Genomic DNA, 12323 nt, shown 5'->3' with positions numbered 1-12323 from the left:
TACACGGTTTAGGGCAAAAAGAATTAAGAGAATAGTACATGTATCTTCTGCGACTAAAGCCTATGTAAACCGTAACATCGGGTAGCAAAAAATATGTCATAAGATATCGTTTAAGATTTACAATTTGATACTCAATGTACAATGAAGTACGGTATTAAGCGAAGCATTAACTACACAATAGAGTCTAGGAGATTCCCTTTACAAATGTGTATACCTACAATTTAATATTTAATTCTCGTTGCTAACCTAACCCAAAACTAATAACTACTTATACATATTCTACGGAACGGTCTCAACGTTAAATATTCATAAATTGCTAAGTTATTTGCTCTTTATACATCTCACTTTCGTCATCTTCAATTTGCGATTTAAATTAGACACAAGGCTGAACCAATATCTGTATTTTGACTTGACAAAGATTTCGAAGTATTATCTGTCTTTAGTATCGAATGAATACATGTATGATTATTTCGAAAAGTTAATATAATAAGCGAGTGTATTGTCGTACTTTTTGTCTCGTTTATTCCTTGCAAAGACATGTTTCATTGCACACATTTAAAAGAGCTTTATATACTACCAGTAAATAAATCAAAGTTTGTTAAAAACGTATATCTGCTGTAAATTATATACATACATAAATGTATATTGATTTTTCCGTCTGATAACCAAAGGGTTAACTCGTTAAAAATAATAAAACTGACAATCATTTCTCCTTAAAGTAAAAACTTTTTCATCAAGACTTATTTTCAGAAAACCATTCGGAAAATAGTTGTACTTAACCGAACATAGCACTTTCGACAACCACAACATCATATATTACCGAAAATATTGTTGAAATACTTCCATATACACGTGTATTCGGTTCGTAGTATAATCTGATGTCGGTTATTAGCATACACGCCGCAATTAGCTCTGGGCAATTACCATCTGATCCACGCAACCCAAATAACGCGTGTACCGTACATCTGCTAGAATATTGCCTGAATTTCACTATACTACATACTCGTAATTGCTTTAATAGCTACTGTTATACGACTATGAATATTAACTAATAAAGTGTTTGCTGTTTAAACATCTTACCTAATAATTGTTTTGTTCTCAATTGAATATTAAGTTCTTTGGTCTTTGCCAACCTCTATATGTAAAAGACGTGATTAGGTGTATTATGGTTATAATGGTACGTTATAAGAAATAAGTTTCAGTAAGAGAGACATGCATCAGGACATTATGGTTTAGTGAGGGGTTGATAGTTGCATCAAACATTTTAGTGATTTAAAGAAAATATGCTTTTGGTCTGTCAAATAACTATGTAACACTGGAGGCAGCCAGCGGCTTCGTCCGCGTGGAATCTCTTACCGTGTTAATCCTGATCCCTCGGAAACTCCAGGGAAAAAGGAGCCTATGTGTTATTCTAGGTCTTCAGCTACCTACATACCAAATTTCAGCGTATTTGCGTGAAAGAGTAACAAACATTCATACGTACTCACAAACATTCGCATTTATAATATTAGTACGATATAATACTCAAATAATTTCAACATTTCAGGAATATATACGGTATTCATTAGTGAGTAATATTTGATATTGTATTGTTTAGCTGTGAGTTCACGTGGGCGGGCGGCGAGTGGGAGGAGTGCAGCGCCACGTGTGGCACCGACGGGCAGCAGGAGAGGCAGCTCTACTGTGTGCCGCTTAATGCCAGGTACATCACTACTTTACATACCTACTAACTTTTTTTTATTAAACTGTACTGACCCATTATTTGGCAACGGTCTTCCCCAAAATCTTTTGCCTGTTCTGTCATTGGCTGTCTCACGCCAATCATCCAGATAGGTGTCATATACTAACTCAACATTTGAAAAATGAACAACGAGAGTTTAAATTGAGTTTTTTATTGAAGTCAGTTCATTTTCATTAGTCATTTAAATTACGTAATACAAACATTTAAATGATTACTAGTATACCATTACCACGTAAACAATTAAATATTACAATGATTACGCTTTTCCACATGTTGTTACTTATCGTAGACGAAACTGTGCCTCGATTCTCTACTACTATCGACTACCGACAACCGAACTGTCATCGAGAAATTTTGTATGAAAATCTGATCAGCGCCTCTGACGGGTGTCGTAGGAAACATTTTGGCAGTACATTCTAAATGTCAGAATTTCGATAGCTAGCCGGCTGTCGGTAGTCGATAGTGGTACAGAATCGGGGTACTGAACTTAAGTCTTGCAACAGGTCTTTATTAATGTAATAAATTATTAACTGTCTCATTATCTCCTTTTCAAGTGCATCATCGAAAAGAGAGTTAATAAGAAGCAGCGTATCTCCGGCACTCTGCACGTCGCCCAAACCGAACAAGACACAGCCTTGCAACAGGATACAGTGTCCTGTGTACTGGCGAGAAATGCCCTGGACTCAGGTGAGAACACACACAACATTGTACATAACTAAGGTCCTAACTAACGAGGGCCAATGACCTGAACGTATTATATACAGTAATAAATCGAACATAAAGTAAACAACTAGTTCTAACAAAACAATACATTTTGATATTTATAGTACACCAATATTGAGGTTTCAAGTGAAAGCAATATCGCCGCATGATAAATGGTGATTTTTGACGTTCCACGAACAACGGAGAAGTGAAACAAATTCAGGATTTTACGTAAATATGTAAGTTGGTTCGTATGTGCGCGAATCCCTGGCGTAACCAAGCGTAAACATGTAGAGGTGCCGTATATAAATGTAAATGGAACCTTCATGAAAAAGTCATGAAGCCATGAGTGGCCTAGTTTGTATACCTGTCGTGTATCGCCTCACAAAGGAAACAAATTCACTTTCAGGTAAAAAAGTCGTCAAATAGTTTTACTTAAAAACAATCGAAATTAACATAGGTTCTTCTTCCCACGAAAATGGTTTTTTTTTTTGTAAATCTCCTAATTCTTCACGCTTAGTTTTAAGGGATCTGAGATTGCGCAAAGATAATTGTTTATTAGTTTGGGCACTAGATATTTTCTATGGTTTTACAAAATATTATGTCAATTTATTGTAAACCGCGCCATTAACTTTACCTCTCAGTTTGTCTATGCATATTGTGGTCGCTAAAAGGCGGCAACCGTCTGACCGACCTACTTAAGTGGGAACGTTCCAATGCATTAAGGTCGACGTGAAGAATGCCCACTGCTGTTATTTGCGTTTATATGCACCAATACCCATAAGTTTGACTATTTTGTTCTGGCTGTATTGAAACCAAATTTCTATGCGCATAGGATTGGACCGAAGATATACGAATTTTCGGTTAAAGCAAACGGTTGCACAGATATCGGTTAATAAAATTGTTTGTTATGAAAAAAGTTTCGATTGCTGGTCAAAAGGTAGAAAAACAAGATTTTAATCATCGATTCAATACCCAAATATTGGTTCGTTGTAATAAACTTCAAGAAAGTTCTTCAGAAAAATAATGTGTATGTCAGAAACCTATGAAAATAATGAGACATTAGGGACACAATAGGAGCGTGCAATGTAGTGTATTATGATATTTCAGTGTTCTGCAAGTTGCGGGCGCGGCGTGTCTCGGCGGCCACTCGTTTGTCCAGCGGCGGACGAGCGCGCGTGCGGCCCGCGGCCCCGCGAGCGCCGGCGTCGCTGCCGCGTGCGCGCATGTCCGCGCCGACACACCGCACGCGTGCTCCCACCGTCCACCGCGTGCGCGCCCGCCGATACCATGCAGTACTGCGAGCTGTTCGCGCGCGACCAACTGCGCCGCTTCTGTCTCGTGCCGCACTTCAGGAACTCGTGCTGTAACGCGTGCCGCGACGTCGAGCGCGAACACTACCGCGGCAACGGCTAGCGCGCCCTCCCCGCGCTGCGTGTCGACCGGACACCGAGCCCCGCCGCGGGGAGGCGTCGCCCCCGGGAGCGTCCAGCGGGAGACCAGAGGACACTCCTCCGCGTAACGTCCGAATAGATCGCGTAATCGATCGCCTCTCGAGCCGAGCGAGGAGTACCCGTCGTATGGTTGGAGGAGGATCATTGTAACCAGTATTTTTGTATGTTGTTTTACCATATTAGTAAGCGGTAGATTAAAGTTAACGATGTAATAAACTGAAAGTATAATAATGCGCAACGAAGTGCCATAATGTATTGTACACTATTTCCAAGTAATAAATGTGTTATTCTTATAATAATGATTGTTTAAATATATTTATGACCCTTCTTCGTCAAACTAAACCGAAGCTACTCCTAAATTATTTATGTCTTCACCTCAAACATTATTCTTCTCTTAAGTACCAGAAACTAACTAATTATTATTTTTCGACAATCGTAACTGTACTAGTAACTAACAAAATAAATTCCTCTACACGTCAGATAGCACCGGCAGGTTGCAGGTAAGAATCTCTGAAGTCTCACAGATGTGATCTTACTTCAGATTATCGATATTTCCACTCGCTGAGTCGCGGAAGTTGCCGACAGTCGCTTTGTGTAAGTGCTGATAAATCTGCTGCAACAGGTTAGATTCTTGCTAGCTGATCCAGAAAATTCTAATACTTTTTGTATGACAGGGAAAAAGCCATTGATATAGATTTTTAGGTTATAATATTTGGTTACCGTACTTATCCTAGCCTCAACTGTATACTGTCTTACTAATAAACATCACGTTTTGTCACTTTTCAACATTATCAAACTGTACATGAGTGAAAAAGACAAAGCACTGTTTATCTAATCAAAGCTTGCACGACTTTCTAAATTTAATAAGACAGTAAATATTAAACTTAATAAAATTATGAACTGAAATCGGTGTAGTATGATTGAATACTATTTCAATTCGTACAATCCCTTACAACATATAAAACCATATTAAAAAAAAATTAAACAAATCAAAACAAAATATTCACGGGGCTCACTAGACCAATAAATTAAAAGCTAAGCTGTAAACTTGGCAACATTGAAACTTCTTAGATGATTATCATAAAATACTTTTTAAGCCTCAGAAAATCAATAAAGATGGGTTAAGACCCTTTGTAGCGTTCGCCGTAACTTCTCAACGTTCATACAAGAAGAAGGTCAAAGGTATGTTTACTTTGGATGTATATTAAGTAGGCTTTTAATCAATTAATAATATCAATAGTCCAAGAACTTAATATACAGCCTTGTATGCACGGTTCGAAGCTAGTTTTGATATATCAAAATTAAGAATTTCGAACATCAGTGATCCAAAATGGTGGCGTGTTTGATTCAGCTACTTTATTTTACAAATACAGAATTATATTATATTTATGTTACCTGTTTACGATTTTTACTAATCTTGTGCAATTTTCTAGAAATGTTATACGATAAAAAGTATCCCATTTGTAGCCCCAATACCTATTCTATGATTAATACCAGATTTTTGTGCAATCTATCGGTAGTTTCTACGTGATGCAGGACCATAAAGACAGAAAGACAGACAGACAGGCAAAAATTGTATAAATTGCAAATTCGGTATCAGTCGCTGTTAATTAACATCCACCATCGTTTTTTTTTTTAATATATTCAATGTACACAATTTACCTCTCTACAATTTTATTATAAGTATAAAAGATAAACTTGATTTATGGTGCAAATCACGGCTTCCTACTAAGTTGTCGGACTATAATACTACATATGTAGCGTTACGATGTTGGTGGTTTATTATGAGTGAAGTCTTAACTCTTAACCAATGCCGCCGATGTATTGCACCGTGTTAAAACGATTCTATTTTAATATCGGTTTAACCTATATTGAAACTGAATAAATTTACTATTGTAGTGTTAATTACAACAATTCATTCATGTTTTTAGCATTATCACGTCATTACGGCATACTGCTATGGGATCCACAATAAAAAAAATCACTATAGAACTATGACTAGAATTTTTGAAATTAATGATTAGTAATTTTGTATACAACCAAGATTTACCCGTGACATAAAAACTCCAAAATAGTAAGTATTTTTTAATTCTTATTATATTCACTTTGCATTTGCAAACAAAAATCGTATATCATCTTAAATCTGCGAGTATTGGTACTATAACATAAAGAAATGAAAGAGATACCAAAATTTTACTAAAATCCTACTCCTTATCAAATAATTGGTTTAAACACGTATAAAATGGTTCACGATAATATTCTTAAACGAGGCGGATACGAGCCGCACATGTAACTGAAATGAACAACTTAATGTAGCTTGTAATCGGTGCTGAACCCACCGCCCGACTAATTGTACGTACAATACACAGATTTTATCTTTATCATGTGATTGTGGTACTAATGATCCGTGGCTTTATATTTAATCTAATGTACGTTTTGTGTAATTCATTCAATGTTACCATTATCATATTTATCAATCATCAATGTTTATAAAACTCTTCCGCTACTGGTGACTGACTGTAATGGACAACGCACAGCCGAAACTACTGAGCCTAAAAAGTTGAAATTTGGTAAGATATTCCACGCGGTCGAAGCTGCGGGTGGAAGACTAGTTTCATATATTTTTACATGAGTGCACAATGGTGATTCGTTACAATCAACTTTATGATTATTCATAGGAACACATTTAATTTACGGATATCTACCGCACATTACGTATCCCATAGTAGGTATTGATTGTAACATTATCCGAAATTTATTACAGCTATTCTCATTAGATTTACACAGACGATTTAGTACTACTGTCTCAACTATCATTAAATTACTCCGAACACTTTATTTTCAATTCAAGCACCACGTCGTACTTAATAACAAGAGAATACTGAAATAAGGACCGAATAGTGTCGCAAACTTCAGCAAAGTGCTGTCTCATAAAATGTACGACGCATTCCCTCGCTTTACGACGCCCGCCCTGTCCAAATATTCAAAGTTAAAACGATTCTGTTATACGGAAAACACGAAACAGCTTCAATTCAGAGCCATTCTAAAATTTTATGTTATACTATTGAAAACTTGAAAACAGAATCGGTAATAAATCCCAAATTTAGCGAATCTCATAAAATCTCTGATTCCATTAGCAGACAACAAAGGCAGGAGCTATAAAACAAGTACTAAATAAATATTAAACAAATAAAATTCGCGACTCGGGTGGATTTGGCAGTTGAGTATTTTAGTTTGTTAATAATCATTTTGTTTGCTAACATCTGATATACATTCCATATAGCATGTCTGTGATTTTGTTCTAATAAAAGTTGGAGCACAAAATACTAGTTTTGTCGTCGTGAGTTAGATACACACTTGCCTTTGTGTGTCCTTTTACTGAGTTGTTAATTGAGTCGATCTTATATAAATTTTCTGCTTTTTTAAACAAATAAAGTACATTTTAAACGTAATTTCTATGGGATAAAGAACGTTTATTTATAATGGAATTAGATAAAAGTCTGAATCGTTATTGACTTTTATTATGCGTGATGAGAATTCCTACACGTCCACTAATATTGACGCTACGTGAAAGACGTGACGATATACGCAATGAATAACGACAATCCTGAATAATATCATAATACCAGTGATATGTTTGCACAAATATAAACAACAGTAGCGTGTGCTCTATAAACCTTGTCTACCTAAATCAAACACATTTCATTTTCTACACAACATTGTGTGCCGCGACGGGTAGATTTTAAACACCGATATTTTTCATCAAAGCACAAACCTCCATATTTCGATAAAGTTCTGTATGCTACTATGAAACATATTCAGATTTCCTTCAAACATTTAAACCCTTTTCATGAAACATTAGTTAGTATAGTAATTAAACTGAATATTATTCATAAGCCAGCATTAGTGAAACTTGCTCTCTGTGCATTATCAACTTGGCAGTCTCCTCTAACTATTCATATAGATACCAGAAACATGTGAATCGCAGACCGACAAGTTTGGGGAGTGATTAAATTTTCACTCAAACATCCAACTGGTCCAGACTGAGTCGAGCGCTAATCCCTAATTCACTTCAATCCCTCTAAATGTTTTACTGGATTCAATTTATTTAACATGAAATAATGTGTAACTAGCGGAAAGGTTCCATTTATTACCACTTCTCAGAAACGAATAAATACCTTACAGTGTTAAACCGCGCTAGATTGACGTCATTACAAAGAAATCATAGCCATTAAGTCACATTAGAACAGTTACAGCCCCTCAGCTGACCCCTTTCGCTTCCATTTTCTCGAAGCTAAATATAGCATTTTCTAATACAAAGTTGATCTAGGGACGACCTCAGACGGCGGCCGAGGCTCGCGGGGTAAGTTAATCTCGTTACTAAGGCTGTGTCAATCAATGAGGAAAGATAAAATAACGGATACTTACTTAAGATTTAGCCTGTGTGCCCACTCGTAAGAAGATTAACCTTTACTTGGCGGCATTCGATATGTACTTATGTATGAGTATATCCGCTATATCCCCCTATCAAGTTTATTATTAGTTCACTGTTTGCTGAAGGCACATAAGTTCAAATATGAAGGTACACTGCTCCGAACTTGTCAAAGGATTTATTGAGATTCACTTCAGTAGAGACGTTGCTTAATTAAAAGTAAACACGATTTTATCTTAATTAAAAGAGCGAACTCGTTTAAGTAAACAGCACTAAATTAGGTTTTCTAGATTAGGAAAAATATTAAAATCTTTTCTAACCGAAAAGTAATTAGCAGTTATTAGAGCTAAGCGTCTTTTGATAAATAGGCTTACTTGTCATCAATGATGGTGATGATAATTTTATGCTTAAAATAATTTATTCCTTTAGGGAAGACAACAAGTTACACACTTTTTTAACAACAAGAAATAACAGGAATTTTCACACAGATGTTTTATTGACAGAAATCTTAAGTTTTGTAAAATAACTGTCAGATGCCATACCTATGGAGCTTTACGATTTTTCACCTTTTAATCAGAAAAAATATTCTTAAACTTATATGAAGTTTAGAAAGAAATGACTATATAGAAAAAGTAACTAGAATAAAAAGAGATGAAATCCAAAATATGTGTGTAGTACGTATATATGACGGTCATTGTTAGAGCCGTGTCCGCTCGCAATCAAATAGAAATAATATGGAGCGAGTGGACGTTCAGCGAGATCGATTCTGAATAACCTTTTGTGTGCTCTCTCTATTTTGTGAGGAAACTACAAACGTACTATGAAATCACTTTGACGGCGACCCGTGAGCATTTACGTTGAAATGCTTTGAGTATTAATATACCTTATGACCTAGACATATTCTATATTTATATACCTATGTATATTTAATATTTCCCTTATTTATGTATTATACATACATTTATAAAAATCAGTCTTGTCTTTCTTTCAATTATGTTATAGTGTGTCTGAGTCAGGTGCGGCAGGAAGCCGTCCCAGTCTTACCAGACGCAGCTGATTACCAGTATTGTAAATGAAGCGAATGTCTGGGTTAACCTAGGTTATAACACGATACACGATAGATTGATTGTCAACCTTTCCATTCAGTTGCTCCATGTACAATACTGGTATTCAGCAGCATCCAGAGAGACTGGTAACTGACTCCAACATAGTTGGAAGAAACACTAAGTATAATGATTGATCACTTTAAATAAACCTTTTACGTGGGCAAGTTTAAAATCTATTCTTAAACCCTGTCAACTACTCTATTAAGTAAGAGAAGCTTATTTGAACAAAAATCCCAGTAAATAAAAAATAAAATAAAATAAATTAAACCCATTACTGTCCCACTGCTGGGCAAAGGTCTCCTCCCGTAATGAGGGGAGGGATTAGGCCTTGAGTCCACCACGCTGGCCAAGTGCGGGTTGGGGACTTTGCATGCCCTCAATAAATGTATTAAACAAATTTTTAGGCATGCAAGGTTTCCTCACGATGTTTTCCTTCACCGTTGGAGCATGTGATAATTATAAAATAAAAATTTTAAAATCCCAGTAACTCTTCAAAAATAAAAATACTAAGAAAATCCCGTTTGAAACACACTCGTTTCATAAAAGGAATGATGGTAGCATTTTCTCTTTAAAGCACGTGCAGGTGAAAATGTTTCAGATCATACCGTTGGTAGTTTTTTATTGTTTCCAATCAAACGAACGTTTCTGCAAGTTGTAATTAAATGTTGTTTTCATTTTATTGATGTAATTAATGAGTTTTTCGACAGCAAGGATTAAATGATGTAGTAACATTTTTGCTGACGTCACTGGTAATTATGAAAAATATATTTATTGGTAAGTACACAACGCTGTTATAACGCTTTAAAAAATGGTTTTAACAATAGTAATAGATTGTTCTCGAAGTAGTCCGCAGTTTGGTAACGTGCCCGGTATATAGCAATAGGCTCGCCCCCTAGTACATGGGACTAACATTGTTGTTGGCGAAAAGCTGGTATACTTCATACTCCTCTGCTTACTAGACCTTATGATATTATGTTTGTAAGTACAAGTAATAAATCAAACACATACATTATAAAAATCCATAAACTGTCGTCACAAAGTAGCGCTGCAAATAGGTAAAATATTTTCCAATATAAAGATAGTCAGTTTATGAAAACTAATATTGCATACGGAAATCGAGTGTCTAACGTCAAATCGAAAGACACGTCTTTTAGATCGTGAATATGCAATTTTATTACTTACTCGTTCACAGTAACTGCGTTATTAAAATGCTTCATTTCCACAGCTCCGTCTTTATATTAACATCATACAGTAGGTATAATATCATTTTCATCTCTGCTATAATTTATACCAACATACATTATGATGATATCTATGAACATAATAGCCTGCAGATAGCTGATCTAACTGTTTGAGTATGTTATAACAATATAATCTTAACAATATCACACCTCTACGTCCTGAATTATAAGGCAGAAATGAAATAGTTACTAAAATAACCAGTGCATTTATGATGTGACTATATGAGAAGTCAGACCGAAATCAATTGCTTCTTTTTCTCAATAATAATAATGTCCTCCTAGCCGATATGCGGCTACGGCGATCAGTTTCATTGAAACTGGCCATCTGAGCAGGACTTTGTTTATAGTGTCCAAGTGTGTGCACAATACACAGGTACACTCTCTATTCCATCACTCTCATAGTTTGGTGGGACGGATAACCGACACGACCAGTGAGAGGTCAGGCGCAGGACCGACGGCTTTACGTGCTCTCCGAGGCACGGAGGTCTTCGACCTCAACTTCCTAACTCCGGGCAATCTCTAAGAAATTCTTAACAGAAAATCTCAGAAAAGACTTTTTTTGCCCGACCCAGGATTCGAACCCGAGCTAGCTATGGCTAAAAGTAAAGTTAGATTAAAGTCAAAATTACAAAACACTACAGTCAACTTGGGTAACTTTGAATCATTTGGGTAACTTTGAATCATTTGGGTAACAATGAACGTGGGAATTTGAATTTGTTTCGATTATTTTTTCATATGGAACCAACAAAATTGATAAAAGTTTGCAAAACTGAAATAAACCTTTATCTATTGTGTTGGTTTCTTATGAAAAAATAATCAAAAACTAGTTCAAATTCCCACGTTCATTGTTACCCAAATGATTCAAAGTTATACAGGTTGACCGTAATTTAAAGCAACATTATTACACATCAACTAATAGTAAATAAGCTATAACTGTGATTGATCAATAAACACCATTTCCAACTGTATGTAATTCTAGCGTTGTTTATTCATGCGATAAGCGCATTCAATGTATGCACGCGACTAGATTCCTGATTTATTACCGCATGACCTTCGCACGCGGCCGTATATTAAACCGCACTATATTATATGCAAATTGAGGACGTCTGCCTACTAGATTTATGTACGATTTAGAATAAAGGCCTATACTCACTGTGGAAACAGATCGTAGAGAATGAAATTACCAACCACAGCAAACGTCTTCGTTTGACCACGCGTCTATGAGAGATTTTTAAATTCAATTTAAACAAAATAAATCAAACATAATAATATGAAACCTAACTTTAACTGTAATTCAATTAATGCAAATGCAATTTTAGCCGGCTTTAGAGCAATACAACATAAGCCTGCATGATGAACATATACCAATTAATTTAGTTTAAAAATTTTATAGCTTGTGGCAGGTTTACTTACTTTGTAAAAAGCGTTAACTACTAAAACTCACACTATGTTTATAATAGTAAGCCTTTGATAAAATCTAAACGCGCTCAAAAGAGTGACGGCAACTTTAACCTTTCATGTCCAACACGAATATCACATTTCATATCAAACTGTGTGACTAAAACGCGGCACAAACAAAGTACATGTGTGCAACAAAGTTTACCTGAAACATAACAAAACAAAGGAAAAAATTGCAGCTCCATTTCG

At 35.7% G+C, this 12323-nt stretch overlaps 1 protein-coding gene across 1 annotated transcript in view; it reads left to right on the top strand.

Moving 5' to 3' along the window:
- The window catches only part of LOC142973552 (A disintegrin and metalloproteinase with thrombospondin motifs 1-like), a 47403-nt gene extending 43207 nt beyond the window's left edge, over window positions 1-4196 (top strand). Inside the window, exons 15-17 of the mRNA XM_076115376.1 lie at window positions 1598-1702; window positions 2296-2428; window positions 3554-4196. Of these exons, the coding sequence (XP_075971491.1) occupies window positions 1598-1702; window positions 2296-2428; window positions 3554-3859 (544 nt within the window). The 3' untranslated portion in view covers window positions 3860-4196. The remainder of the gene's footprint in view (window positions 1-1597; window positions 1703-2295; window positions 2429-3553) is intronic.
- The last annotated feature ends 8127 nt before the right edge of the window (window positions 4197-12323 follow it).

Source organism: Anticarsia gemmatalis, chromosome 6, assembly GCF_050436995.1.
Source record: "Anticarsia gemmatalis isolate Benzon Research Colony breed Stoneville strain chromosome 6, ilAntGemm2 primary, whole genome shotgun sequence".
In the NCBI taxonomy this organism is placed as follows: Eukaryota; Metazoa; Arthropoda; class Insecta; order Lepidoptera; family Erebidae; genus Anticarsia; species Anticarsia gemmatalis.
The sequence above is the reverse complement of the archived record's forward strand: the minus strand, read 5'-3'. Positions and strand labels throughout refer to the sequence as shown.